This window comes from Lepidochelys olivacea (assembly GCF_965140295.1).
Source record: "Lepidochelys olivacea isolate rLepOli2 genome assembly, chromosome: 1".
Taxonomy (NCBI): Eukaryota; Metazoa; Chordata; order Testudines; family Cheloniidae; genus Lepidochelys; species Lepidochelys olivacea.
In genome coordinates this window covers 226,463,367-226,491,097 of record NC_140411.1, presented here as the reverse complement: position 1 = coordinate 226,491,097, position 27,731 = coordinate 226,463,367, and the positions used below count along the sequence as shown (strand labels likewise).

Sequence of the window (27,731 nt, the reverse complement as noted above, 5' to 3'; positions counted from 1 at the left end):
TCATAATTTGATATTCAGTTTATTAAGAGACATTTTGTGATTGCAAAGCTCAGTCACACACAGCTTCTGTACACAAGCTGTTCTGTTTGATGCAGCCCTTCATACTTAGCTGTGTATGTAGAATTACCTGAGGTCTCACTACAGTTGCCAAGGTCAAATCGAAGTCCAGAAACACAAAAGTAAAAAGCCTGGAATAGCAGTATTAATTGACCTGTCTGCTTGATTATGGCATAAGCTTACATTACATTACACATTTAAGTCTAGCGACATTAGTTCATTACTAGAGACAAAAGCTGAGTAATAGAACTGACTTTTATACTCTATTAAATAGGAGTCTAAAAATATAAAACTCCAGAGCCTAGTGAACATGTGGGAGAAACAAGTGTTTCAGAATCAACCTACACCTCTTCACCCTTCAGCTGAGGTGTCAAAGCACTCAAACATATTTTGGAATGCCTCCAACAAGTCCTCCACCACCATGGATAACCAGATTCTATATTTCTGATTTTTGTTTTTAAAAGGTGAAAAATATTCTTTGATTGTATAAAGGCTTGACACATTTACTGTATTTACATTTCCTAGTCTCACACCCTTCTTCCTCAGTGAGTTTGTCAGTTCCCAGCATCTCACATGAGCATCTCCAGCCTGGAATGTGTCTAACTCCTATGCCCAGGATGTTGTTACAACTTGGCTAAATTCAAAACCAGATTCTCTCCCCCTCCCCCCCGCCGAAGCCTAGAAAAATGCAATAGTTTTCAAACATGCCACATTATAAAAACTTCAGTAGTTCTTGCTGTAGCAGTGTTCCCCTCCCACCAGCCAAGGGAGTTTGCTCACTCTTGCCAAAATGATTCACCTTTGAGCAGAGGCATTTCAGCCCAAAAGGTGCGCTCGTAGAAAGTTAGTAGGGGGATAATGGAAATGCGATCTTCATTACCCAAAAAACCCCTTGAATGAGAGCTCAACAGACTGCAGATCTGTTAATAAAACATGCTTGGTCACTATTAGTAAAGTTACCCATTGCTGACATGGGGTAATGTTAAACATGGTTTATATGAAAATGTAGACCCAAACCATTTCAGAAACAATAGTTAGAACACTTATGACTATGCTTGGCTCATCATTGTCAGCAGTGGGTAATTTTTCTAGCGTAGAACTGGCCATAGAAAATGAATATGACAGTTAACGAGGAACTAACAAGTTCTTGACAAGTGAGCACGTTCTACTGCACCAGAGTGATGAAGAACATCTTTAAAGATGTTCACCCCACGCAAGTCACGTGATTCCCTGGCACAACGAAAGTTACTGTCCATCCTGCATGACAGAAAAACATCAAAGCACCCCAAGACATTACTTCTGTCCTACAGCATTTGTTGGACAACTATCCACATGTGGAAAACGTAATACACTAAAGGCCAAGTTTTCAAGTGAATCTCAACCAAGCCTTTAAATTTATGCATGTAATCATTAGCAACTGAAACAACTAATTCTGGGGCATGCCTTTTCCCAGACTGTCAATTGTAATAGTCTACCTCCAGATCAAGTTGCACAGTGAGTCTGCTATAGAGTTGGAAACAGACCCATGGCTGACCATATTCTGCTCTAACCACTAGGTTGACATTGCTTGTGCAGTAGGAGGAATTCCTCCTTTTGAGACCTTATTCATTACACCAGTTTACAAAAAAACAGACTTTTTATTTGTCTAGTTACTGATTTTGATCTAAAATATTGACATCAACATATCGTACTTCAAGAACACCACCCTGTCAAATCCACAGTAAACTAATTCACAAGTCCCTTGGAAATGATAGGGCAGGCAAGGGAAAGAGCCACCTCAGAGTTGAATGACTCATCATTTGGAGCATTACAAAATCAACTTGTCAACTATATTAAACTAGAATTGACAATTTTTCTCTCGGTTGAACGTATTTCTGAAGAGAAATGCTTTCTAGACCGTATTTCCAAAGTTTGCTGTTGCTGCACAAAGAAGAATCACAAAATTCCACTCCCACATCCCCAATTCTGACCCCTCCTGTGTGGGGCTACCCTAAGGTTTACATATTATGAACAAGTGAAAGTCAACAGTTAGATGAAAAAGAGTAATTGCCTAGTGTGCAGGATGCTCCTCCTGCCAACCTCCTTCATCCAAAGAATTTGCTCCTTGTAGTATTTGGAAAGGTGCTCTATTAAAAATGAAATATGAGTATTAGACAATCTAATCCAGGATAAGAAACCCTTAAAAACCATGTAAAATTAGGTCTGAATGCTACAGTGAGAGATACAAACTGCTCTCTCCCTTATTTAAGATACAAAACATTTTTTTTCCTCTTCAGTATAGTCTATTATATACTCTGGGTAAATCTGATGCTTCTCAAAGATGACAAAAATGGAGGGAACCAGCACATTGTCCACACAGCTGTCGTAAAAGGTGAGCATATTAGCAGCTCTTTGTGGGGGACGAACGTAGGTTGGGTTTCCTTTAACAAAGTCTCCAATGAGAACTCGAGCCACAAACATGGTGTTCCCTTTTGCAGCAGATTGACTATAAGAGTGGGCATACTTAGCATCTCTGGCAAAGTAACTTCCTAGGAATGACAAAAAAAGGGCACTGTAAGGATACTGGAGGTGTCTGCTGTACTGTATACATCAGGCACAAAAGAGTTAGCATAGCACAATAATTAAGATGTATCTGACTCAAATTTCAATAAATGAACTTTATGCTTATTGGCACCCCAGTATGCTTAGTGGAGATTTCACACCAGACAGCTAAAGGATTTTGCCGTAAAACTCCCATTAATTTAAAGAGGAGGGAAAGAGCAAGCTGGGTTATGAAGGAGTGAGATAGAAAGGGAGAGTAAAGAAAAATAGCATAGGCAGGGTAAGACATTAGATCAACAGGTATAGCACAAGGGGAAAAATAATGTTAAGAGCGGAAGGAAAAAAGACAGCATCATGGGGGCATAAGGGAGAAAGAGACCTCGTCTCCATCCAACAGAGAATTACCATCTTCAACTCCCCTCCTGCTGAGGTGAAGGAGGTAATGGACTGGCAAGTTTCCCTCTACTTCCTAGGAATCAAAACATGCCCCTGCCTCCCAATATAACAATTCTTTTTCAGCCCCCAAATTAAATTCTCTCAACCTCATATCAAATTCTCCACTCACGCAAACCAATTCCTTTTCAACCTGAAAGAATACTGGAGCTTCCCCCACATCGCTTCCCCCCAGGCATGAACAAACAAATCACTGCAACTTATAAAGACCAATTACCACTGTAACATCATCATTGGGTACTTTAAAGAAAGTCTGTGATCTCATATACACAGTCACGTCCTCCTCACCTTTTCCATAGTTTGTTCCATGGACCCCACAGATTCTCCAGTCAAAATTTTGATTGCAGATGGCTTCCAAATAGGAATTGTTGGTTCCATGGAACAGGAGCTTCTCATCTACATCTTTCCCTCCATTTTTCTTCTTCATCTGCTCTTTTTGCCTGATGTGAAAAATATTTTTAAAAGACACACACTATAATATGGATGAGATTTTCCAGCCACCTACTGTATTCCACTGGCAGTCAAATTAGAGCTGCTAGTCTGGGAACGGCAGTAAAAACTACTAGGAAGATGGAAGAGAGACAGTAATTTTTAAAGAGCATGAACATTTATGTTGTCAAAACCTCATCTGGATTTTCAGAAATCATTTTACTGTGCAAGTCAGCAACATTGTCTCCTTCAGAAAGGGCTCAAAGTTAAGGGGAACAGAGAGACCATGTTCTTGTCTCCCTACATTTGATAAAAATCTGAAAGGGAATGTGGAAAAAGATACAAGGCAAATGGATTAAGATTAGTTCTCAGGTTGTGGTAAAAGCTGTCAGTTATTTTCAAGGTCTGTTCTGTTAAAACAAGCCATTTCTAGCAAACTCCTTTTTGCTGCTTAGCAATTGTTATTGCTTGGTTAGACTATTAGCTCCACCATTGCCAAACCCAAACTGTTTGAGGGGAAAATGTTCTGTCTATCTAGGTAGGGTCTTATATGCTCTCCCCACCCCCTAATTGCCACTGCATCAAAGCACTCTTCTTAAATGTTTCTGCTGCTGTTCTTAATTGGCCAACTATGCTGCAGACATTTAAAACACAAAAGGAACTAGAGCACATCAGTAACAAATAACCCAAGCCTTGGGCATTGTACTCAATGTAGTTGGGCTGTTTTACACCAGAAGCCCCGAATATGCCTTCAGGGACCTTGCCCCGAGAGAGGAGTGCGACACATTTGTAAAATACCCATTAAAAGAGAGACTCTAGATCCACTGCAGCAGACTTATTCAGGGATACAGTCTCCTTTTGAACTTGTGCAGACAGTGAAGACACCGATATCGGGGCAATTCAATATTCAGGAAACACAGACGTACTTGCATCCCAATTCTGTGTGCTAGTCCCATCTGTTAAGTTTCGTGGATTAGCTACTCCACGCAGAGTCAGCAGCTTTGCCGTAGAGAGAATGTGACCTTTTCCAAGAGGGGGCGCTAAAGCTCAGCGGCAGCAGCACATCAACAATGAATAGCTAATTATCCCAGAAAGGTCTGAGGGGTATTTCTGAGAGTTCCTTTAAGTAACCACATCACACCGGGCAACCTCCAGAGTTAATGCCAGTCACCAGCATGTATGCCCAGGAGACAGCCTTGGAAGTTATGAGACTCACACCCCTTGTTATTGCCACGACTAGGGTAACGTAATAAAATAGATACAAACCACTGAAAGACTTGCCAAAGGGATGGGTTCTGAATCCTCCTTATTCTCTGGATAACATAATTGTTCATTGTCCTTTTAAATAGGGTCTCAATTTCAGTGAATTCAGAGGATGGATTAGTGATCTCCACTGCCTATAAAAATACCAAGCCACAGCCAAAGATTACAGAAAGTTTCAACTGGGTGTAAGGGGTGACCACACTTTCATAGGTAGAGCCAGTGAGACCAAAGGTGGATCTTTTGAGTGTATGTAGGGCTTGAAATCCTACTCACTAACAGAACAGAACAGCCCAGATAGTTGCTAAGTGAGCTCCCACATTCTGTTCTGTGCAGTGTACCTCTCTTTGAGAAGGACCTCTCAGGTGGAGGAGAGATGAATTCAAGTGTTTGTATAGGTTTCATACTTTGTCTGTTGAGATGGTGACCTGTCAACTATAAACTAGGCTGAGACTACCAACTCCTGTAACACAGGGCTACCAGACAGACCTCAGTTGGTAACAATTTTTCAGTCACTGCTGCCTAGGGCAAATATGAAATCAAAACTTGAAGTGAAAGGCCCCAATTCCAATGTCTCAACGGTGCATCTTAAAACAGGGAGCAGTGGCTGCTCTGGAAGGCATGGTGAAAGCAACAGCTTTGTCAGCTCAGTCATAATCAAAAATGAAAATTCAAGCACATCAGTGATTTTGTAAGTTAAGTAGGATTTAGATGTGGCACAATGAGATCTGTATCCAGTTTACTTTTGTTTACTAGATATTTATATATTAGACAACCTCTGAATGGACAAATCTTAAATCGGTTAATGGGATTTTAGAATGATCCAAGCTGCAGTGGCAAGAATTATTTCTTTAGATTTTATTAAAAAGCCTACCAGTGTGAAAATTGCAACTCGCATTTCTTTTATGCAAAAAAACACTTTACGAAGCCACTTCACAATAAAAATCAAGATCATGCAAAACTCACTTAACAAATTAGAACTTCCCCTCGGCTGAGCCCAGTGTATTTCACATCACAGTAGATCCATATTTTGTGACAGGAGAACTGCTGGACTGTGCAGCAATGTGAATTGTGTCACTGTATTCTGGCACCAGGCAACCGTAATTATTCATTTTGTTCATGTAGGAGAATAAAAGCATTTTTGTGGTCATCCAAACTAACAGCATCTTCCATACTGCTCATTCCATGAAGGAATTCCCACCCCTTCCTTAGCCTCAATATCACCCAGAAAGCCTCTTTCCCCCGCCATCATGCTACCATCCCAAGCTTTCCTGGCATCTCCCCAATCCATGTACCACTTGCTGCTTTGGGTGGTTCACTTGTCCAGTGCTCTCTGCCTTAGAAGTAAGAGAATGAAACTCTCAGCTGGGTCTGGGTAACAGCAGAGACCAGGGATACCCGGGAGAGAAACAGCTAAAGCACATGGAGTGGGGTCTGCACAGCCTGGACCTGAGCAACGGAGCTGCTGAAGCTGCTACAAGTTCCCCACTTCCTGGGCACACGTGGCTGGAGGTGGGGAGGGGTGGTCTGAGCCCAACTGGCCCTGAACAACACTGGCACAGCTTGGCCGAGGAGCTCCTGGCACTGCCTGCAAGCTATGTACCTGCTTCCCCTGCCTCCTTCCCTCTCTCACCCACACACACACCACTTGCCAGAGAGCAGGGTGAGTGCTGTCAGGAAAGGGTTATGATCTTACAGAAAATATCTGAGTGGCAAATCCTAACTCGCCTATATCCAGAAAAAACAATTACATTGATTGCCAAGCAGCAAACACACTGACTCTCATTTCTCCTGGATTTTATAGAATCATTCCCGTTTCACTGGAGTGGTTCAAACAAAAATAAAACCAAATCTCAGGCTGGCAGAATACCACCACATCTAAAATTATAGGCTGACGTGTTCTGTGGTATAACAGTAGCTTTGCACTTGTAAGCATTACTATCCCCATATTAGAGATGGGAGTAACTGAGGCAGAGAGGTTAAGCGACTTGTCCAAAGTCACAAGATCAGTGGCAAAACTAGATCTTCTGACTTCCAGAAACGCTTTCATCTCAGCTCAGTGACTTCTCTCTGGCATGACAAGAGTCCACAGACCTAACAGAGACACAGAATGGAGAGGAGAGAGACCAAAGACCTCTTGATGCCAACTGGCAGAGGTCACAGCAGTACATCAGGTTACAGGGATCCCCTAAGTTCACCAAAAGGTGTCATGTTATGTTATCTTCTTCAGGCTTTGCAGTTAAAGGCCGAGGTAGCGTGCAATGGAGACAGATTTCTCCAAACAGGAAGTGGGAGACATTTATCTCCCTGGTTGACCACTGTGTATTGTGTATCTTACAATGGAAGCCTATTTGCATATGGAGCCAAATGCTAACGAACAGATTGCAAGTGCTGCAGGAAAAAAGCAAAGACAGCAGGGATTATCCTGTTTAAAAGTAAAAAAGACAGTGAACTTTTGGGAATATCACTGCGGGTACGGATGTATACCTGGCATCCTTCAATCTGGAAAGACAAGCTGTCAGTGGGCTTGATCTTATGAAAGGAAGATCTGAACCGTCCTGGTTGAAAATGCTACAAAAAGGATTTGGGGAAGCTATGCTATAGGAAACAGGGGAAAAGTTTAGGCTTTAGCAAGCATGTTATTTTGTTTTATACGTAAACCATTTCTTTCCATTATTCTTTCTTATTATCATTTGAATCTCTGTTATTTGATAATAAACTTATTCTTGTTTTCACTTTCAGTATCTCTGACTGCTGTGTGATAAGCAGAGTGATAATCCTGAGTTAAAGCTTGTCAGATGTGTGTGTTGTTCCTTTAGAATCCGATAGTTCTGCGAGTGTTGAGTGGGTCAGGGCCTGGGCACTCAAGAGAGGGGTGCTTGGAGGACTCGAGAGGTTGGTGTGGGCTCATCGCTAACCTGTGGGGTGCGGGGGAGATGGGGAGACTTGGAAGGCCTCATGTTGCCAGAAGCTGGTGGATTCAAGGAGCTGATTCACAGCAGGCATGGACAAGGCTGCCTTATGCCAAGGGCAGGTGGTATTAAGGTGCCTCACAACCCTGGGAAGCGTCACTAAATGCTCTGACCCTAACATATATTTCCATATGTTAAAAGGATAGCATACTAGAATATAGACTACGAAGTGTTGAGATATGTAAGGGTTAAACAGAGACCTGGGAAACCGCTGGTGTGCAGACATGGTATTAGGGAGTAGAAGCACGGGTCGGCACCGCTTCTGTGCTTGATACATAGAGTGCTACCCCTCTCCCTTCCCGTCTCCTGGTTAAGGATTAATAGGCGTTGCAGCTGCATAAGGAATATGGGGATCTAAAGGATACTCTTTGTGTAAAGCAGTGTTCTCTCCCCTTCCCTTCCTTTCCCAGCTACATAAATGAGCTCAGGGTCATGGCCTCTTCCTCCCTTCCCTGCAAACTGCTAATCAAGGGAATCTGTGGCTGCAATTACTGCAAAGAAATGTATCTTCAAGGTAAAATTATTTGTAAGATATGCTAATGTTGTAAACAGTACAGGGGCGGGGATAATTATATTCAGTATATAGCTATTAATATTCATTGTATGGACATTAATATTACTCAGTAAGGGTTTTGGGGGTATTGTAGTAAATGTAAATATTTACATACTAACAAATAAAAAAAAGAGTGCTGTAACTAATTCAGGGCTTCCTCAACAATTGGGTCGAGGGGAACAAGTACCACAATAAAGAAACCCCTCTACTCAATCCGCTTCTGGGTCAGCCTGCTCATTCTCCAACACAAATATTATATTCATACATTTTACGACAACATCACAACTCATTTTTTGCCATTTCTCTCTCTTCAGCTACCAATTCCATTTTGTCACCATTACACAAAGTTTAAAAAAAAGGAGGGGGATTCACAACACCTGATTTACTAATCCTAACAAGCTATCAATATCTAACAATATAGATTATAGACATATAAACTGCTACTTTGCATAGGATCTTTCATGTCTCAAAATGCTTTACAGAATAAATACTGCAATCTCCAATATTATGTGTAGGGAAGGAGGAAGAAAATAGAAGATTTTACACTAAACAGGGAAGACTTTTTTTTGGGGGGGTGGGGGAGGAGGAGGGGTGAAGAGTCTCTCATAAGTGATCCTTTCCAGTGTAGCAAGATTTTCCAGAACAGTTTGCAAGGCCAATGTCTGAAGTGTAGGAAATTCATCAAGGCTGAGGTGTCAGATGTTGTGAAGGCCACCACAGAGGCATGTAGATTCCCAGCCAGCCATGAAACAGTGAAAGAGGAGGATTACTACTGTGAAAGAAAAACCTTATGGTCAGAGAGGTAATGATCAATCTCAGATCAATTATGCTTCTACCTGGTCTACACTTTAAGATGGAAGATGTTAAATCTTAAAGTGTCAACTGAGACGAGGTACTTGACTGAAACGAAAGCTGGATTCTTTTAATCTCTCACCTCACTAACCACCAATAATAACAGGTTTCCTAGATGTCCAACAGCTCTTCTCTTACTGGTTAGCTTCATTTCTTTCAGAGTAACAGCCGTGTTAGTCTGTATTCGCAAAAAGAAAAGGAGTACTTGTGGCACCTTAGAGACTAACCAATTTATTTGAGCATGAGCTTTCGTGAGCTGCAGCTCACTTCATCGGAGAAGCGAGCTGTAGCTCACGAAAGCTCATGCTCAAATGAATTGGTTAGTCTCTAAGGTGCCACAAGTACTCCTTTTCTTTTTGCTTCATTTCTTTGTGTCTGTATTATATATTTAACACTGTATGTGTTTGATTAGATATGAAAACAGAGGGGCAAAGATTTTACAAGCTCACGTGAGGCGAGCCAGAAGTTTCACTATATGAGAGCTATTTTCAATTACCATTTATAATTAGCAACAACCATTAATCTCTCCCATTCACAGGGGACCTTGACCTATGCTCAGATCTTAAAAAGGAACATTTGGTGGTGTCGGATGTGGTTAATGGTATATGGAGATTTTTCACTTTTAAGTCACTAGTCCAAACTTGACCTAGTAATGACCATATCATGATCATCATCTATGATGGTTCTTTGGTGGCCTATGTGGCAAGAGTTGGTAATCTCAGTCCAGTTCCTATTGAATAGACATGAACTTCAGGATACATCTACACTACAATTAAAAACCCATGTTTAACTGCAATGCCAATGTTCCGGCTCTGGGACCCTTCCACCGCACGGGGTCCTAGAACCTGGGCTCCAGCCCAAGCCCAAACATTTACACTGCAATTAAACAGTCCCTGAGCCTGAGCCCCATGAGCCCAAGTCAGATGGCATGGACCAGCCGTAGGGGTCTAACTGCCATGTAAACATACTTTGGTGGGTTTTCAAGCTCACCTGGCACACATCTTAGTCTCAGGACACTTTGGGCCAGATTTTTAGTACAGTGTCTAGTGGGGTTTTCAGAGGTGCCTGGACACCAATCTGCAACCTAAATACCTTTTAAAATCTGTCCCTTTGTAACTATATTTCCAAATGGCAAATGTTTCACTAGACCTGGACACTTTATCATGTCACTTTGGGCTCAGTGCCTTTCCATCAAAAGAACCTGTATAGGAACAACCCAATCTCACTGGAGCAAAAAGGAGAACACACAAGTACCTTGTACCCCACGTCAGGCAGCGCTGATTTGTCCCAGTTTCTAGGATAGTTTTGATCTGGAGCATCAGTCACTCTTTGGCTGTTTGCAAACAAAAAGAAAACCAGGAATGAGTCTATGGTACTTCCACTCCTGTCCTGAACCTTCTTCCAAACGGACAGGGTCCCCTTGGAATCAGTCTTTTTTGGTCACTTCCCTTGTAAGAATTGACAACACTGTTACATACTGCAGATTGCCAATTAAGTATCGTCATGTAACGAGGGGGTTCCCAACAGGAATTAGTCCCCTGTTTCTGGTGGGCAGCATTTCTTAGGCCTGGTGTATACTAGTGATCTAGTCGATCTAGCGTGTAGTGTAGACGAGGCCTTGGCCCCTTACTATGCTTTTGTAAGAGACAAGTTCCTCCTCCTCAACACCCCCATCTCCTCTTACCCGGTGTACCACAGGAACAGGCAGATTCCTGCTCATGCAGCAGAGAACTGCAACGTTGCACACCGATTGTGGCACTGCTGCAACTTTCTGCAAACCAGCAGTTTGTTATAGGATTCCACCAAAAGCAAGAACAGTTGCACTGCAGTACAACCAACCGCTATGGAAGAATTGTTGAAGAGAATCAAGAAACTTCCCCATATGCAGCCACCATTCCATACAGGGGCATTTCATTTTACAGTGAAAAAACAAACAAACAAACAAACAAAAATGAACGCATTGTTGAGTACCCTTTCTTCATCTTTTTCACATCTTCTGAGGACACAAACTTTGGTCGCCTGCGGACTTCTCTTTGAGTTTGATAGCGGACATTTTTCTGGACCATTTCTTGAAAGAGAAAATTTATTTTGTATGTTTTTACACACACACACAGAGCATGAGAGGAAATAAACATTCATTTGTTGATGGAATGTGGCCAGCTGAACTTTGTGTCTGTTTAGCAACAGCTATCTCTACAGCCCCACTACTTTGTCTCAATCTTCTCTGTCTCTTTCCTATGACTCTCTTACTCGAGCTTTCCTATCTTTCCGGAACTCACTTGCTCCCTCCATCTCACTTATACTCTTTCTTCATAGCATGGAAAACGTTCAAATCTACCAGACAATTCATTTAAATACATAGTAAAGCCATAAGAGCTCACTCCCTCATCTCCTGTCTTCTGCTCCCATTTAAGGCTGCAGTGAAGTTGACAATTCTGGAGTGGAGCGCTGAAGGAGCTTGACAGATTTTGTGCCCCCTGTGAGCCTCAGTAACCCTTCTGCAAAATGGGTATTATAATAATAGGCCAAAGGAAAGTTGTGAGAATTCATAAATAACTTTGTAGACCATGGAGATCCCCAGAAAGAGCTACAGATGTGTGATGGGTTACAGCTGATACACCTCACTCCTTGTCAACTGCTGGAAATGGCCCACCTTGATCATCATTACAAAAGGTCCCCCCCACCGCTGGTAATAGCTCACCTTACCTGATCACTCTTGTTACAGTGTGTATGGTAACCCCCATTGTTTCATGTTCTCTGTGTATATAAAATCTCCCCACTGTATTTTCCACTACATGCATCCGATGAAGTGAGCTATAGCTCACGAAAGCTTATGCTCAAATAAATTTGTTAGTCTCTAAGGTGCCACAAGTCCTCCTTTTCTTTTTGCAGATACAGACTAACACAGCTGCTACTCTGAAAGCTGTGATATTAGAAGTATTCCCATCGTAGACTTGTCAGAAGCTCAGAATTAAGGCTGCAGGATCTGGCAGAAGAAAAAGCTGCACATGATGCTCTCAGGGAAACAGAGCCATCTTAAACAAAATCATAAGTAATAATCATAGCAAAAAAACCAACCAGCGGCTGGTCAAGTATCATTTCGTTTTTGGTTAGATGAAGCCTTCCACAAGTTTACTCTAAAAGGAAAAGCGTTCTTTAAAACCTCTTCCCCCCGCTCCCTCCCCTTACCTCATGCACCTTACCCTGCCCTCTTTGTCCAATTTCTGCCTTGTTTTGTTCGGTCATTCATTTGTCCACATACTTATGTTGGATCATATTAAAGAAGTTTTGTATTAAAATCACAAATGAGTTTGACTCCCCAAAGTTTAAATTCCAGGGTATTACTAATTAAGAGGTCTCTTGTTTTTACGGTTTCTCTCCCTCTGTGTGAAACTTGCAAGCTGCTAATTGTGTTAGTCTGTTCTCAAATCAATACTTTGTAACAACAACAACTACTCACACAGAGACTCCCCGCCCTTTTGTTCTATTTATCTTGCTTTGTTAACTGTGATTAAAATAGAGATAGAGGATGTATGCTTGGTGTGGATAATAAATGAATGATCAGGGAGGTGCCAGCCTAAAAATCCAGTGTCGATCAGCCTAAGAAGGCATCAAGTGGAAACAACCAGAGGACCCCCGGAGGGCAGACTAGAATCCACCCAACAGGCTCAAGGATGGGAGAACTGAAAATCAAGATAACGTCTGGCAGCACGGAGCCGTCAGGAATGTGCCATCTGCTGATTGATTCAGCAATAGCATGATGAATCAATTTCCATAGACTGGCATAGGAATAAATTCCTATAGAAATGAACCTCTAGAAACTGAGAACTTTGGGGTCTGATTCTGCAAACCAAGTTCCAGGAGCATCAGACAAGGCCCTGCTCCCTCCTCGTGTCCAGGCCACCTGGCCAGTGGCTTGGCACGAGCAACTCTAAGGCTGATAACTATGATAACAACCTTGCAGAACCTGTGTGAGTGTGAGAATAAATATGAAATTGAATGGAATGTTATAGCTATAACTAACTGCTTACTATAATTCTTTCTGTATTCACAATAAATGTGGCATTTTGCCTTTTTCCCCCTTTAAGAAGATCCTACTGGTTTTTATTTTATTGGTATAACACTTATTTACACATTCCCCACTTTACAGATTGCAGATTTCTCTCCTCTTACTACATTCCACCCTGCATATGTAGACTATTTCCCCTTCGTATAACTATCCAGCCAGCCCTATTTGCAGCATTCTCCCTCTGTACACTTCTCCCAGAAAAGCACTGCAACGTGGCATATCAAGGCTACCAGACTAACTATAAACTATAATGCATTGTGTTCAATTGGAATTAAAGGGTTACAGTACCTTTAAAATTGATCTCATATTGTTGGGAACCAGCCTGAAATTGTAGGATGTCATTTGGATTCGCCAGAAATAAATTCTCCAAATCATCAGAAGTTAGCGCAGAGGCTCCCTGCAGTCCATCCTATAGAATGGAAACGTAGGGAAAAAGTAATGGTTAAACCCATCTGGAAGGACAAAAGATTGTACAACTGCCTTTTTCATTCACTGATAAACGTGAGCCATGAATTCTGACCTCTGCTAGTAAAAAAAAACTGCATTGCTTATACGTCATTAGTGGGCCTGGGCCTACACAGGTAAATAAAGTGACAGCTCCCTAGCCACATCTATATCAGGTATAACACAGGATTGAGAGTGGAAAAATATAGTGGGAGGAGTGGAGGTCAACTTTGGTCAACTAACTGAGGAAGCAACTTTGAAAGAGGCACACGGGGTCAGGAAGTTTGCTCCAGGCACAGAGGAAGTTACAGAGTTGTTTGTGGGAGAATGAGACTGAGGAAAAATAAATAAATGATAGTAATACTTAGCACTTACAGTGCCTACCATCCATAGAACTCAAAAGTGCTGCATAAGGAAAGGATGTCATCACCCTCCCGTGCCCCTCCAAAAATCTATACAATGAAGAAACCCACCCGGAATAGTTCTGGACATGAGAAATGCCACATTCATCTTCATGGGGCATTATCTTTGAAATGTAATGATGCCAAGCTTGATGTAAAACTGAACCATTTCACCGCTGATCACTAGCACCCCTCCCATGCCATCAGAGGTTCCAAAAGCCCCACCTGTTCTCTAACCTGCAGCTCCCATTGACTTCAATTGGAAATGTGCTCTGGAAATGATACTGGGCCCTTACAAGTTACCCGGTGGAATTCAAGCTGCTACTGGTTGGAACAAGCTATGAGAACATTTCTATTCCTGTGCGAGGCTATAGCTGCTCGTGCAGAGATCTCTTTATTATGGATGGAGTTGGCTGGGACACCATAGTTTAGGTTGCCTGAACACTCCTCCATTATAGACCCTTTTATTTCAGTTGCTTATAACTTTACTAAACTTTAACTGTTCGAGCTGAACTTTCCCATGCTAACGGAGGCTGAACTATTCAAGTTTTAGCGAAAACAGCTCAGCCATTCTGGAAAATTAGATTGGGGGGTGGGGGGGAGACACTTTGCCATTATTAAAAAATTCTTAAAATCATTTTGTTGAGAAGCTCTACAGCCCTCATTCTTTGGGAGCAGAGATTTGAAATTTGGCAAGGTGGGGGACTGCCCTGGGTCAGAGACTTGCCTTTTGTTGTCCTTGTGACAATCCACCTGAATTTGGCCAAGTTTATCAGCTTCCAAATACTGCCATTTTTACAAGCTCATGTGAGCCACAGACGTTTGTAACAAGTTTGGCATCTAATTTCTTCAAACATTCTGTCTGAACAGAGCATGCTCCAATTGAGGACTATAGGGGCTCAGAGGGCTTTTCCTGCCAGCCTTCCTCCTAGACGTCAGGGTCAACTTTGGTGCCAGGCACTTGAACAGAGACCAGAGAGACTTTCTCCTGCACACTCAAGGCTCCACTGCTGGTGCCCAGGTAGCATGGAGGAAGAGGAAGCAGCCTGAATCACATGCAAATGGGAAGCAGGGACAGGCTATGGTGAAGAGGAGCAGAGGGGGTGGGGACAGGTGTGGGAAATATACTAGGGGACGGGCTGAGAGTGACAAGGCAAGAGAGTCTAAAACCACTAGGATACACTTCTGTCCAGAACCTGGAAGAGAACTCAGGACTCCTGAATCACAATGTTCCTCTGCTGTCTAGAAAATGCACGTGTAATCTGCTGGCAAAGTAGATCTTTCATTGCCTTATATAGGATGGTCCATTTATAAGGATAACAGCCTACTACTGCTGCCAATTGCTCCATTAGCTCAAGCGGTAGAGGTCTGTGCTGTTCCAACCCTGTTGATGACCCACAGGCTAATCTGTAATATGGGTGTGTGTCAGCACCCCCTTGTGGCAGGACTGGGAACTATACCCACTTGACTCCCTCCCCGTTACGCTGCCAAACCCAACTCTGCATTTGTCAAGTCCTTATTAAGGCTCAATCCCTCCTGGCCAGGTCCTCAATAGTCTTTGCCCCCATTAGGATAATGGGACGGCAGAAGTTCCATGGCTCCAATAGGGGCTAATCAGTCTAGGTCTCCTGGGATTGGGAACTTCTTCTCTAAAAATCCCTGGCCGAGATAGGTAGTGGAACCTAGACCCGCCTAATCCACTGGGTTCCAGCTCAGGGCCCTTGTTTGGAACAGCGAGAATCCTTCTCAGTCCCATGCTGTTCTCTCAGCCGCTTCCTACCTTTGTAATCTTGCCAGCCTCCAGCCCTGTTTATCCCTCTTTGGAGCACTGGTTTGTCTGGCAGCTTCTCACCAGTCTGCTGGAGGGATCATCTCTCTTGCAGCTGCCCCACCCACTTACCTTGCAGCCCTTTTATCCAGCTGCTGTGGGACTGCCATTAAGCTCTGGCTAAGCAGGCAGGCAGTTGCTTTTTTAATCCTTTAGCTAATGAACCAGCATGAGGTGTATAGACCCTATGACAGGCTCAATATGGTTTCATTTGGTGAATGTTTTCTTTTGTCAATTTGCTTTTATATATACACACACACACACACACTTTTTTTAAAAGGAAATTACATACTGAAGATTACTTAAAGAGAATGTTAAAGTTACAAAGTCATATGTGAAAATAAATTAGGAAATGCCAGTATAAAGATCAGTGGACACTTGACAATTTTAGTTTTAAACTCTGCTCCTCAGCTGCCCACCTGTAAATTGTGGATAACATCCCTTCATCTCACAGGGGTCTTGTGAAGATTAATTCATTAATGCTGTGAAGCATTCACCTACTATAGTCATGATTGCCACAGAAAATTTAGAATTCTTTATTAAGTGCTGGGTTTGGACCACGTAAAGTAAATAAAGCCCAGTCCCACAGACTGAATGAAGAGAATATAAATAAATAAATACTGAACAACTACCCCTTCATTGATCACCATCCATCCTGACTGCTCTGAGGCTGAAGTCCTATGGGAAAAAATAGTACGTGATCATGTTGTTAAAGACTGTATCAGTGCGCACGTACAAGAGAGCCAAATTACGATTGCACAGGCTACTTTCATTCTGGCCTCTCTCAATTTTGGAGTGCTTGACTTTGCAACCTTAATAATGTTCTCTTTACATAGTTTTCTTGAGTAGAATACAAAAAAAAGGGGGAAAAGCCTGCTACTGGAAGGGCATTCTTCATGAATGTTGCATATATCCTGTTTATGATTCCCCATCACTAAGCCTGCTACTGCTTAGATCTCTGCTTCTTGGATATGATGAAAGTCTCAGCTTTTCTCATGATATTTTGGGAAGGGGTAGAGAAATTGGTACAAGATTTTAATCAGATGCCTTTTTGAGGGGGCTTATAAAAGCTTATAGTGCTTGCTTTGCCAGAAATAAATACCCACACAGTGTCAATCATCTGGTTTTATTAATTGCTAACTACGCCATGGGAAGGGGCCCATTGTTTTATAAAATCAAAAAAACAAACAATATCTACAGGTTACAATATAGAGGAGACTATTTGTGACATCCTTCCAGAGGTGGCTAAGAGGGACATTACAAGGTGCTCACCTGTTTCCCATATTCAATCCACTGGCCGAGATCATTTTTCCAATACCAAATCCATTTTGTCGTCATTATGAATTTGGGGGGTTTTGTAACCGATGATGGTGTGGAGAGGCGTCGAAGCAGAGCAGAAGAAGAGGTAATTAACTTGAAATTGATGTTTTGATCTGCTGCTAAGCTAGAGAGAAATTCAGAATTACACTAGTGCTAACTGCATAAATTATCCTCTCTGATCACCAGCTGAAAGGGCTTTCACATTATAGGTAGAACTGGTAGCACTACCTCTAGTTAAGGTTGCTTAAGAAAAGTAGATCAGAAAATTGCCCCACGCAGGCATGCTCTGATTCAGGAGCTTCAGATCCTTGTGACCAGACACCCTCCTGCAAAAAAAGAGCTAACACTGTCTATATCTAACACAGAGCATGCAAACTACATGATGCTAGAGGCATCATTGCTGACTTTCTAGAAAGTCTGGGGCTACACCTAATTTATTGATACATGTTTTTTGTAATGAATGCTGATGATGCTAGTATTTGCTTGTGTTTGTATCCTCCTTGCCAGAAGAGTATAAGTCGTGTAGTGTTGGAGTTCACCAGCAATAAAAACCTGCAGTTGATCAGCATTCTTCTCATGCGGCAGTTATGGAGGGAATGGCCATATTTGAGGACTCTGTAGGCTTCATCTGTCCCTCAAGCTGCACTTGGACATGCCGGATTTTAATCCTTGAGAAGCTTTGGAATTTGACTTAAAATAAGTCTGGCTGGCTCAGGCAAAGTGCCTCGAAGTGAGCCTTGCCTGACAAAGATGGATAAAAGCCTGCTGTTCTGGGCTGCCTGAGAACAGGCTTTGTAAAAACAGAACAGAAATCTTTTGTTCCTGGATAGGCAAGGGCCAGAACTCTCAAGCAATCACATCTGGCCACCCTTGAGCTTCAGAGATCACCAGTGCTCTATGATCAGAGTGACATGTCAGTGGAATGTGGGGCTTTGAGAGAACAAATAGGAAAGTGGGTGAATCTAGAGAACACTCCTATTGCATTCTATATCTATGAATAAGGTCTACCAGGCGGGCCCATCCTTCACAATGGAGAACTTCATAAAAGATTCGTCATGCCAAGTTCCAAATAATGGCTGTATAGAGGACTGACAGCCATAAAAACAGTCTGGGACAGGGGTTCCCAAACTTGGTTTGCGGCTTGTTCAGGGTAAGTCCCTGGCAGGCCGCGAGACACTTTGTTTACTTGAGTGTCCGCAGGTAATGGCCGCGGTTCGCTGTTCCCAGCCAATGGGAGCTGCAGGAAGTGGTGGCCCGGCCTGCGACGCTTCCCACAGCTCCCACTGACCAGGAACGGTGAACTGCGGCCACTGGTAGCTACCAGCAGACACTCAGGTAGACAAAGTGTCTCGCGGCCCACCAAGGGCTTAACCTGAACAAGCCACAAACCAAGTTTGGGAACCCCCGGTCTAGGAGAAGCTTTCATTCAGTTATTGGTAATAACTTCAATATGAACTCTATGTTATTATACACCCAGTCTGTGCATCAAATGCTACATGTTTCATTTGCCTATATAATCTTAATAACAGGGCAGAACTCCTCTACAGGCTATTTCACTTACCACAAGAACAGGTAAACATTTTCATAAAGCTATCTACTGTCTAACTTCTCTCTCTTCTCCTGAAAAGAAAAGGAGTACTTGTGGCACCTTAGAGACTAACCAATTTATTTGAGCATGAGCTTTCGTGAGCCACAGCTCACTTCATCGGATGCATACCGTGGAAACTGCAGCAGACTTTATATACATACAGAGATCATAAAACAATACCTCCTCCCACCCCACTGTCCTGCTGGTAATAGCTTATCTAAAGTGATCATCAAGTTGGGCCATTTCCAGCACAAATCCAGGTTCTCACCCTCCACCCCCCCCCCCCCACACAAACTCACTCTCCTGCTGGTAATAGCCCATCCAAAGTGACAACTCTCTACACAATGTGCATGATAATCAAGGTGGGCCATTTCCTGCACAAATCTAGGTTCTCTCACCCCCTCACCCCCCTCCAAAAACACACACACAAACTCACTCTCCTGCTGGTAATAGCTCATCCAAAGTGACCACTCTCCAAGTTTAAATCCAAGTTTAACCAGAACGTCCAGGGGCGGGGGGGGGGGGAACAAGGGGAAATAGGCTACCTTGCATAATGACTTAGCCACTCCCAGTCTCTATTTAAGCCTAAATTAATAGTATCCAATTTGCAAATGAATTCCAATTCCGCAGTTTCTCGCTGGAGTCTGGATTTGAAGTTTTTTTGTTTTACGATAGCGACCTTCATGTCTGTGATTGCGTGACCAGAGAGATTGAAGTGTTCTCCGACTGGTTTATGAATGTTATAATTCTTGAATTATAATTATAATTGCATCCGATGAAGTGAGCTGTAGCTCACGAAAGCTCATGCTCAAATAAATTGGTTAGTCTCTAAGGTGCCACAAGTCCTCCTTTTCTTTTTGCGAATACAGACTAACACGGCTGTTACTCTGAAACCTCTCTTCTCCTGTGCACCCTCAAACTGTCTCTCTGTATAGTCTCAGAGATCCTGTTCAGCAACGATTTATGTTACTGAGAAGTCTCTAGCAGAAGCTTATGAGGTCAACAGACAGCTTTCAGGTGAAGTCTTGGGCATGAAGCATTCGATGGGCATCAAGCATTCATGCTCTAAATTCTCTTGAGGAAAGGAGTTAACCAGAAACAAGAGCTGGACTATCCTCGTGCTGCCCCAAAGCTATGTAGCTCCTTTACAGAGCTTAGCAAAGAGGTTTTAAGCATTATTATACCTGTCGTTTTGGGGGTCACAATAGGCCTTTTCGACTACCTCCATTCTGGGAACATCAAGCCAATTGACTCCATCAAACCTCTGCCATCGATAAGGCAGATGATAATGAATCATCCTGCAGTCATCTGCAAAGAGAACAAACATGCTAAGGAGCTCATATAACCTTAGAGCAGACTGATGGCAGGACACTGAAATGAACCAAGGGAGGAGGAATAAGCAGCAAACCCTGCAATGCATTATCATCATGATCTCTTTGGCCTTCTCCCCTTCCATTTGATTCTGCTCTCATGTACACTGGGGTAAATCAAAAGTTAGTCCACTGAAGTCAGAGCTAGATTGGAGTAAAACTGAAGGAAGAGTTGAAACATGCCCTTTCTAACTAGCGAAGCAGCGTAAGCTCTTTACATTATTGATTTTAAGTCGGAGTCCACACACCTTTCTTTGCTTAGATATCGCCCTGACAACTGACACTGGCATGTGTGAGAGCAGTGTTGTTTATCACTGTGACACGTAGGTATGACCCAGCATTTATCAGCTCAGCCCCAAACACGCAAGGGGAGTAAGCGCAATTCCTCTCAAGGTTAAGCAAGCAGGTTACACCAGGGAAACCCTGGTGCTATTTTGGTTTGTTTCTCCCTCAGTTTCTTAAAGAGAGTTTCAGGACCAGAAAGGTGAACACACTGAAGGCTTGACTGTGCCTTTTAGGCCCAGCCCAAAGCACAGGGGAGTATGAACCGCAACACTTGAGAGGAAAGCGCCAACAAGAGCGCAGACTACTCATTCACAGGCAGCCAGCTTGCTCGGCAGGCAAAAGTGTTGGGGCTGGATGGAGCCATAGGCCTTGCCTCTTCCCTGCTCTCTTTGGGCCACCATGTGCCCTCAGTGGAGTAAGAAAGAAGTCGTCCCTGAGTGCAGGATGGGCAATACTGCCACGTCCATTATGCAGCCAGAGCAGGACTGAGGAAAGGTTTATTATTATTTGTATCATTGTAGCGCCTAGGAGCCCCAGTCATGGATTAGGCCCCTTCTGTGGTAGGTGCTGTACAAACACAAAAGAAAAAGATGTTCCCTGTCCCAAAGAGCCATTATGCCCATAATCGGAGCCCTAGCAAGGGGCAACTCCCATTCAGCTCTGTCTCCTCTGCATTTACATCAGACTACTACATATATCTCACTCCTCAGTCTCACAGAGAGAGTGAAAGTCAAGTTCCTTCCTTTAGCTAGCACTTGCATTGGCCTGGAGACACTCCAGAGGGAGTCATGGCTAGTCATTCTTGGCCAGAGCTAATTTCTTGCTGTATGTAGGAAAGCTTAGAAGGGGGTCAATTCTTTAAAAGCACAATATTTTAAAAACAAATGCTAGAATCCTATTACCAAGACAGGACGAGGATTGTCTGACTCTTACACTGCATACCAGACAAAGAGCCTTAGTAGAACAATCTTTCCTGGAGTATGAGTCTGGCACAAACAAACAAAAAAAACATACCTCCCAGGCAACTCACTTCAGTATTTTCAAATTTAATCAGCAACATCAGTAATTGAAGCAGCTTGACATAACTCAGCTGGTTCACATAAAAAGAACTAGACGATGTGCTACTGCAGGCCATATAGTAAAGGGCTTAACGGGAAATGAACATGGCTATAATCAGACCCAGGTACTGGTCTGCAAGGACTTCTGCTTCAAGTCTGACAACAGCAGCTTTCTCCGATTTTTAACTTTTAAAAAATTAACCCACCAAAACTATTAGGTTTAACAGCCCTGGAGACTGACTTACTCTAGCCACAGAAACATGCAAGCAATGACACTGCAAGCTTCCCCCATCTAGCCCCACCAGCATGACTCACCCCTGATTGGGAGGGCCCACCTCTCACATCAGTATTTGTCTAGTCAGCCTTTGACTTTTCCTCTGAATCTCTTCACAACTGCGACAGCTTTTAGTCCCTGTTTTAGACCAACTCACCTTGAAGGCATCAGATATGGGATGGAGAATCATTACTACCAACACTGAGCCAGTGATCCAGATATGAAAGTTTCCATATCCCATTACTAGTCAGAGATATGAAGTCTGCACAGGGCAGTTCCTGTTGACATTCGATAGATAACATCATTAGTCAGACTTACCTTTATGCTTGCAGTACCTCCAGATATAGTACAGGCATATCTCATCACATTTAATTTCACTGCTCCCAGAAGCGTTAGAAGGAGGAACAGCTTTGACACCTGTGGGAAAGAACAGTCTAGAGCACATCAAACATATCTCCTCATGCCAAACAACAAAACACCCTGCAACAGAGAAAAAAAATAGATGAGCTGGATTCTCGGTTCTGTCCGAGAGGCAGCAAGGAGCTGGTTGCAGCTGCTGGATTCGGAGCCTGGTGCAAGTGAGGGCTGCCCACACAACACTAACTGACACCACTTACATTAACATCAGGAACCTGGAAGGGAGGTTTAGTAGTGTTACTATCTATAGGAGAAAGAGAGAGAGCACGCATGCGTGTGCCTGGAGCACAGTGCCTGGCGTAAGACCTGAGGCCTGAACCATAGTCAGCAAAGTCAGGCCATGCTGTGAACCAAAGTCAGGCCACACAAAGCAGATGCTTACTGTCTGTTACATGAACTTCGCAGTGGTATGAGTAGTGTTTCTAAACCACAGGCACTCCTAAATAGTATTAAACACTGGGTATTCATGCAAACACATTCCAGAAGGTTAGCACAGGCCTGCCTCAACATAGAGTTACGGCATAAACACACTCCTTGAAGATGGTACAGGAACACATCAAACCCTCCTAAAATAAGGATGACAAGATAATGGATGGAGATGTTTTGTTCGAACCTACAGGTACAAGGTGCAGGCTGGTAACTAACCACGTCAGCAGTTTAACATGTAACTTGTTTGTATCAATGTACAAAAGAGAAACCGCATTGGGGTTGCCAGTGTTGGGGCCCGTGTGTGCACGTGCGTCTTCTCTCCTTATTCTGTCCCGGCCCTGTCTGTAGTCGGTTTAGCAGACCTCAGCAGTACCCCCCCGAAAGACCACAGACTCGGTTCAGTGGCGAAGGCGCTCGGCCACGTTTATTGTCGATGAAGGACAGTCCTAGTCCCCTGTAGGAGCTACAGGTACACTAACACACGTATGCCCATGACAATGGTACCAGGTCAGTCAGCAGCAGGAGTCTCTGCTGTCCCCTAGGTTGGGCAAAGATGCCCCTCCTAGGATTTCTCTTTTATACATCGACACAAACAAGTTGCGGATGAATACCCAGCGCCTAGTACTTCTTAAGAGTGCCTGTGCTCTAGCAACGCTAGCTATACCATTGCCAAGCACTGGTCAGTGACCTTGTAAGCATCTGCTTTGATACATGGCCTGACTTTGCTGCCTGTTCAGGCCGCACGTCTTGCACCAGGTCCCGTGCTCCAGGCTCTCTCTCTACTACATTATTCATATTCCAGAGTGGGCTTCAACACCACCTCTCAGCTAATAAAGATGTATAACTATATTTTATATTCTACTTGTTGGGGACAAGAGATGGGAAGAACCGAGATCCAAGCCACGATGTGGGATGATTTAACGGGCATACTAACAAGCTGCCAAACCACCAACAGATGGGCTATAATGGAAATTAAAAACGAAGAAGTCTTCAGCCTCAAGGGTGAGGGAAAAAAGGTGGGAAGGGAGAGAGCAGGACTCTGCAATAGCCTCTCCTAGCAGTTCACAGGCAAAAAAGATCTGTGCCTTTATCTTTGCTTCAATCACTTCTCAGCTCCGGGGGTTGCTCTAGCACTCTTCCACCTTACGTGACCCACATCATAACCCAACGAAAAGCAGCCACTAGATTAGATCCTCCCTGGTTGACATCAGTGGAATCATACTGGTTTACACGAGCACATGACCTGGCCTTAACGTTCAAGGCAAACAAACTGTATTTTTCCCCACCACCATTCTACTACTTATATAATCTATTATTAGTAATTCTTACAAATGAACGTGGTCATTCCAGCTAGTGAAATTGAAATTCGACTACTAGTCCCCAGTAGCAGCTTCCTGTACAACAATCACTGGCCAGGGATCTATTGTGTATGAAAAGATACAGATACATATTGCCTAGAAGTGCTCTCCAATGCACGGTCTGTGATAGGGTCTAGCACTGTTTGATCCATTCTTGTGAGCACGAAGGCAGAGGAGGAGTGAATGTCAATACGCAGGCCTACACTCAAGAATTAAGGAAATGGGAAAGCAGAAAAGATGGTTCAACATACAAATTAACTGGCACATCTATAGTTTTACCTTGTGAGGTAGACTCATGTGATGTAGAGGCTGGTGTAGTGGAAGTGGGCCTAGGTCCAATTTCTTCTGGATTCCCAGCACTTGCTTTCTTTTTATCTCCAACTGGTGTAGCTCTGTTGTGTGGGGGAGGCACTGAAAGCAGAAAAGGATGGTGAAATCCCACAAAGATGTAGGTAAAAAGACTAGCCTCCAACAGTCCAAGGGAGGGGGAACATCATTCATGCTACAATTTACACCTGTTCGTTAACACTTACTTTTCCACTGGCCCACCTCCTTGCTGAACTCAGTATGCTTGTGATCACAGATGACCTGGATGTTCTTTGCTGTGATAATATTTAATCCTTCTGCTATCAGCAACCTCAGCACATTGCTGTCCAGAATCCTGTGGGATCTGTTGCACTTAGAAAACCTACACTCTCCTCGGAGGAAATGTCGGCAAACATGAAGTTTGTTGCAATTGTCTTGCTGGCTGCAAGTCCCATGTGGTCCTCTACCTTTGTTATAGAATTGGCAGACCTGGAGGGAGGGAGAAATGACTAAAAGAGAGAAACACTCCTCTCCTCCCCTCCCTCCCCCCTTCCAGTCATTACGCTTTTCTTAACCCAACCTGCATATGGATTCTGTAATGGAAAAGTTGGGAATAAAACAAAACCCATAATCACTGGGCATATTTCTGGAGTGGAAGTTCACCAGGAACAGACATTTTAAAGCATTTTCATGGATTTCAAAGTCATGTGAGGTTTCCAGAGGGCATGCCAACCTTTCTAACAAATGGCACTTTTGGCCACACCAAGTTGTTTTTATATGGTATTTATTATTTGTGTTGAAGGAGGGCCTAGAAGCACCAGTCATGGACCAGGCGCCCATTGTGTTAGATGCTGTACAAACACAGAACAAAAGATGGCCCCTGCCTCACTCAGCTTACAATAGGTTGCAAAAGTGTATTATTTCTTGAGGCAGGGTCTGCCTTTTTCTCTGTTTGTGCAGCGCCTAGCAGAATGGGGTCCTTTGATCCATGACTAAGGCTCTTAGCTGTTACAGTAATTAAAAACATGAAATTCTAAACTGCAAAAGCCAGGCTTCCTTTTTGCTTGGATGATTGTATTTTTAACAGGTTTGTTCTACACTTTTTCTAGGTCTTTCTTACGTTGGACTGAGAAGTAAGTGAGCCACACCTTACAATTCATACACAAATGATGTTGTCTCCCGACTTAACACAGACTACTATTCGGTCTCTTACCAAGATTTCGTTATCAAGATCCTTGGATGGGAAAAGTGCTAGAAAATGCCAAGTATGACTAGAGTATGTTACTGTAAAGAGTTAAATAGTACATCAACTTAGAGAGAAAACTAATATTGCCAAAATAAACTATGAGTACATTTTGAGATGCATTATCCTTGTTTTCTGTCTGCTCACTGAACAGAGGGAGCACTCAATGACTTGGGCCCAGGATACCCACAACCGCAGCTGAAAGCTCTGCTCCTCTGGCAGAAGGGAACTTTCCACTCTAAAGGTGAGTCTAGTGGTGGGATCACTTGATGATTACCTGTTCTGTTCATTCCCTCTGAAGCACCTGGCATTGACCGCTATCAGAAGACAGGATTCTGGGCTAGATGGACCATCGGTTTGACCCACTATGGCCATCCTTATGTTCTAGCCTGTGCAGGAGACAACGCTTTCTTGGAGACCACTCCATGACTAAACAATAAAATCCCACAGGATCTTGGAACCATCTTCTGCTCCAAGGGCAAGACATTTCTACAAAACTGCCTTTGTGTACAGACTTCCTAAAAAAATCCCCACACAATTTATCCTAAAAGTGGAAGAGGGGGAAAAAACAAAAATAAACAAAAAACACAACAAGTGACAGAGGCTACTCTTATTTAATGGCAGAAAGGCCTAATGCAGTGGTGTGCAAACTTTTCCAGTCACCCCACCCCCCGTTACCATTCACAGAATTTGTCGCCCCCTTCCCCCTCCATTGCTTGTAATCTGAAGTAATCCCTTATTTCTGCACTGCTGCTAGTGGCGGAGCTGCCTTGAGAGCTGGCAGGAGGGAGAGTAGCAGCTGCTGGCCAGGGCATACGTGGTGTTTGCGGCGCAGGACGACTTTTTTTAATCCTGCTCCCATCCCACCCTGCAATACCTACTCGATTTGTATCCTGCTCCTGCTATTACAGCAGCAGACCCTGCAGGATCCCAGTTTCTTCACACTCCCCAGAGAATCTCTTGTTTCCCTCACCCCAAGGGGGGTGCACTCTCCAATTTGCATACCACTGGCCTAATGGATAGAGCACTGGACTGGGACTCAGGAGACATTCCAGCTCTGCCACTGGCCTGCTGGGTGATACTGGGCAAGTCACTTCCCCACTCGGTACCTCAGTTTTTCCATCTGTAAAGTGCGAGTAATGATACTTGTACTCCTTTGTAAAGTACTCTGAGCTCTAGATGAAGAGCTCTGTAATAAATTGTCTAACTCTTATAATTATTAATACACTTTTAGAAGATGCTCACTGATGTGGGCTGTATACAAACCAGAAAAGCTGGAATGATTCACAGATTTTTGGAAGCCTGACCCAGGCCTGCTCAGTATGGAGAAAGCTGTTAGGCTTGGAGTGGTACATGTCTGATTTGACTGCCTACGTACAGCGCTAGAAGACCCTCAGTATTTTCTGTGTAGAATGCTCGCTGCTACTTGTTTTTCCCCTCTCCAGATAGGGGAATCTCTCTTCCCCACCTTCCCCTGCTAGGCACAAGACATTTTAGTGTTTCTGTCACTTTCCCATCTCAGACTCACTTTCCCCTTCTCACTCCATCACCTTATTTACTCACAAAACTGCTTCTCTTACATGTCAACCAACCTTTCACAGTGCTTTAAAATGACTCCGGCACCAGAACAACAGACATTCATGCCTCGACACACATTTATGGAAGCCTCCCATTTTGAAAGAAGTATCCCTAGCAGAAGTTTCAGGGGAAAAAATCCTAACAGTTTTCAGCTGACAACTAGATTTTGGAATGGATCAACCAGTCAATCACTGCATAGGGATTCTGGGGACTAGTGTCCTCCAGCAGAAACTGACAGACCAGTAGAAGAGTCATGAATTCCAATGCCAACTAGGAATGTCCTTACACAATGTTGGATTTTATTTTTGCTTTGGCAGATGTGTATGCGCCTCTATAGGCCAGGACTGGAATTGTTGGAGAGGCTACAAGTCATGACTATATACTGGAGAAGCTGTGGCTGTATGCAGAGGGGAAACCAGACATCATGCTAGCCTACAGTCTATCCTTCACAAGTTGTGATTACACAAAATTTGTACAAAATAAATTAATGGCACCAGTTACCACACAAGAGGAAAATTGCAGGCAAATCATCTGACTTAGTTGCCACAGCAAATGCAAATACAGCATCAAGGAGATAAAGTAACCAGGAAATACAATGGTACATCTCTCACCCAGATAAGAAACAAAGCACACAAGTCTCTGGGGA

General features: G+C 43.4%; 1 protein-coding gene across 2 annotated transcripts in view; it reads right to left on the bottom strand.

Annotated features, from left to right (window-relative positions):
• LOC311515038 (protein mono-ADP-ribosyltransferase PARP12-like) overlaps positions 1-27,731 on the bottom strand; it is a 45,653-nt gene continuing 17,922 nt past the window's right edge. The window contains exons 3-13 of one of the 2 annotated variants that reach the window (XM_084617873.1): positions 24,492-24,753; positions 24,238-24,369; positions 22,073-22,171; positions 19,952-20,075; positions 17,132-17,303; positions 13,475-13,595; positions 11,089-11,185; positions 10,372-10,450; positions 4,747-4,877; positions 3,340-3,491; positions 1-2,585 (exon numbers count right to left, since the gene is read on the bottom strand). In XM_084617873.1, coding sequence (XP_084473999.1) covers positions 2,302-2,585; positions 3,340-3,491; positions 4,747-4,877; positions 10,372-10,450; positions 11,089-11,185; positions 13,475-13,595; positions 17,132-17,303; positions 19,952-20,075; positions 22,073-22,171; positions 24,238-24,369; positions 24,492-24,753 — 1,653 coding nt within the window. In that variant the 3' untranslated portion in view covers positions 1-2,301. The remainder of the gene's footprint in view (positions 2,586-3,339; positions 3,492-4,746; positions 4,878-10,371; positions 10,451-11,088; positions 11,186-13,474; positions 13,596-17,131; positions 17,304-19,951; positions 20,076-22,072; positions 22,172-24,237; positions 24,370-24,491; positions 24,754-27,731) is intronic. The other variant, XM_084617874.1, reaches the window with a different exon arrangement.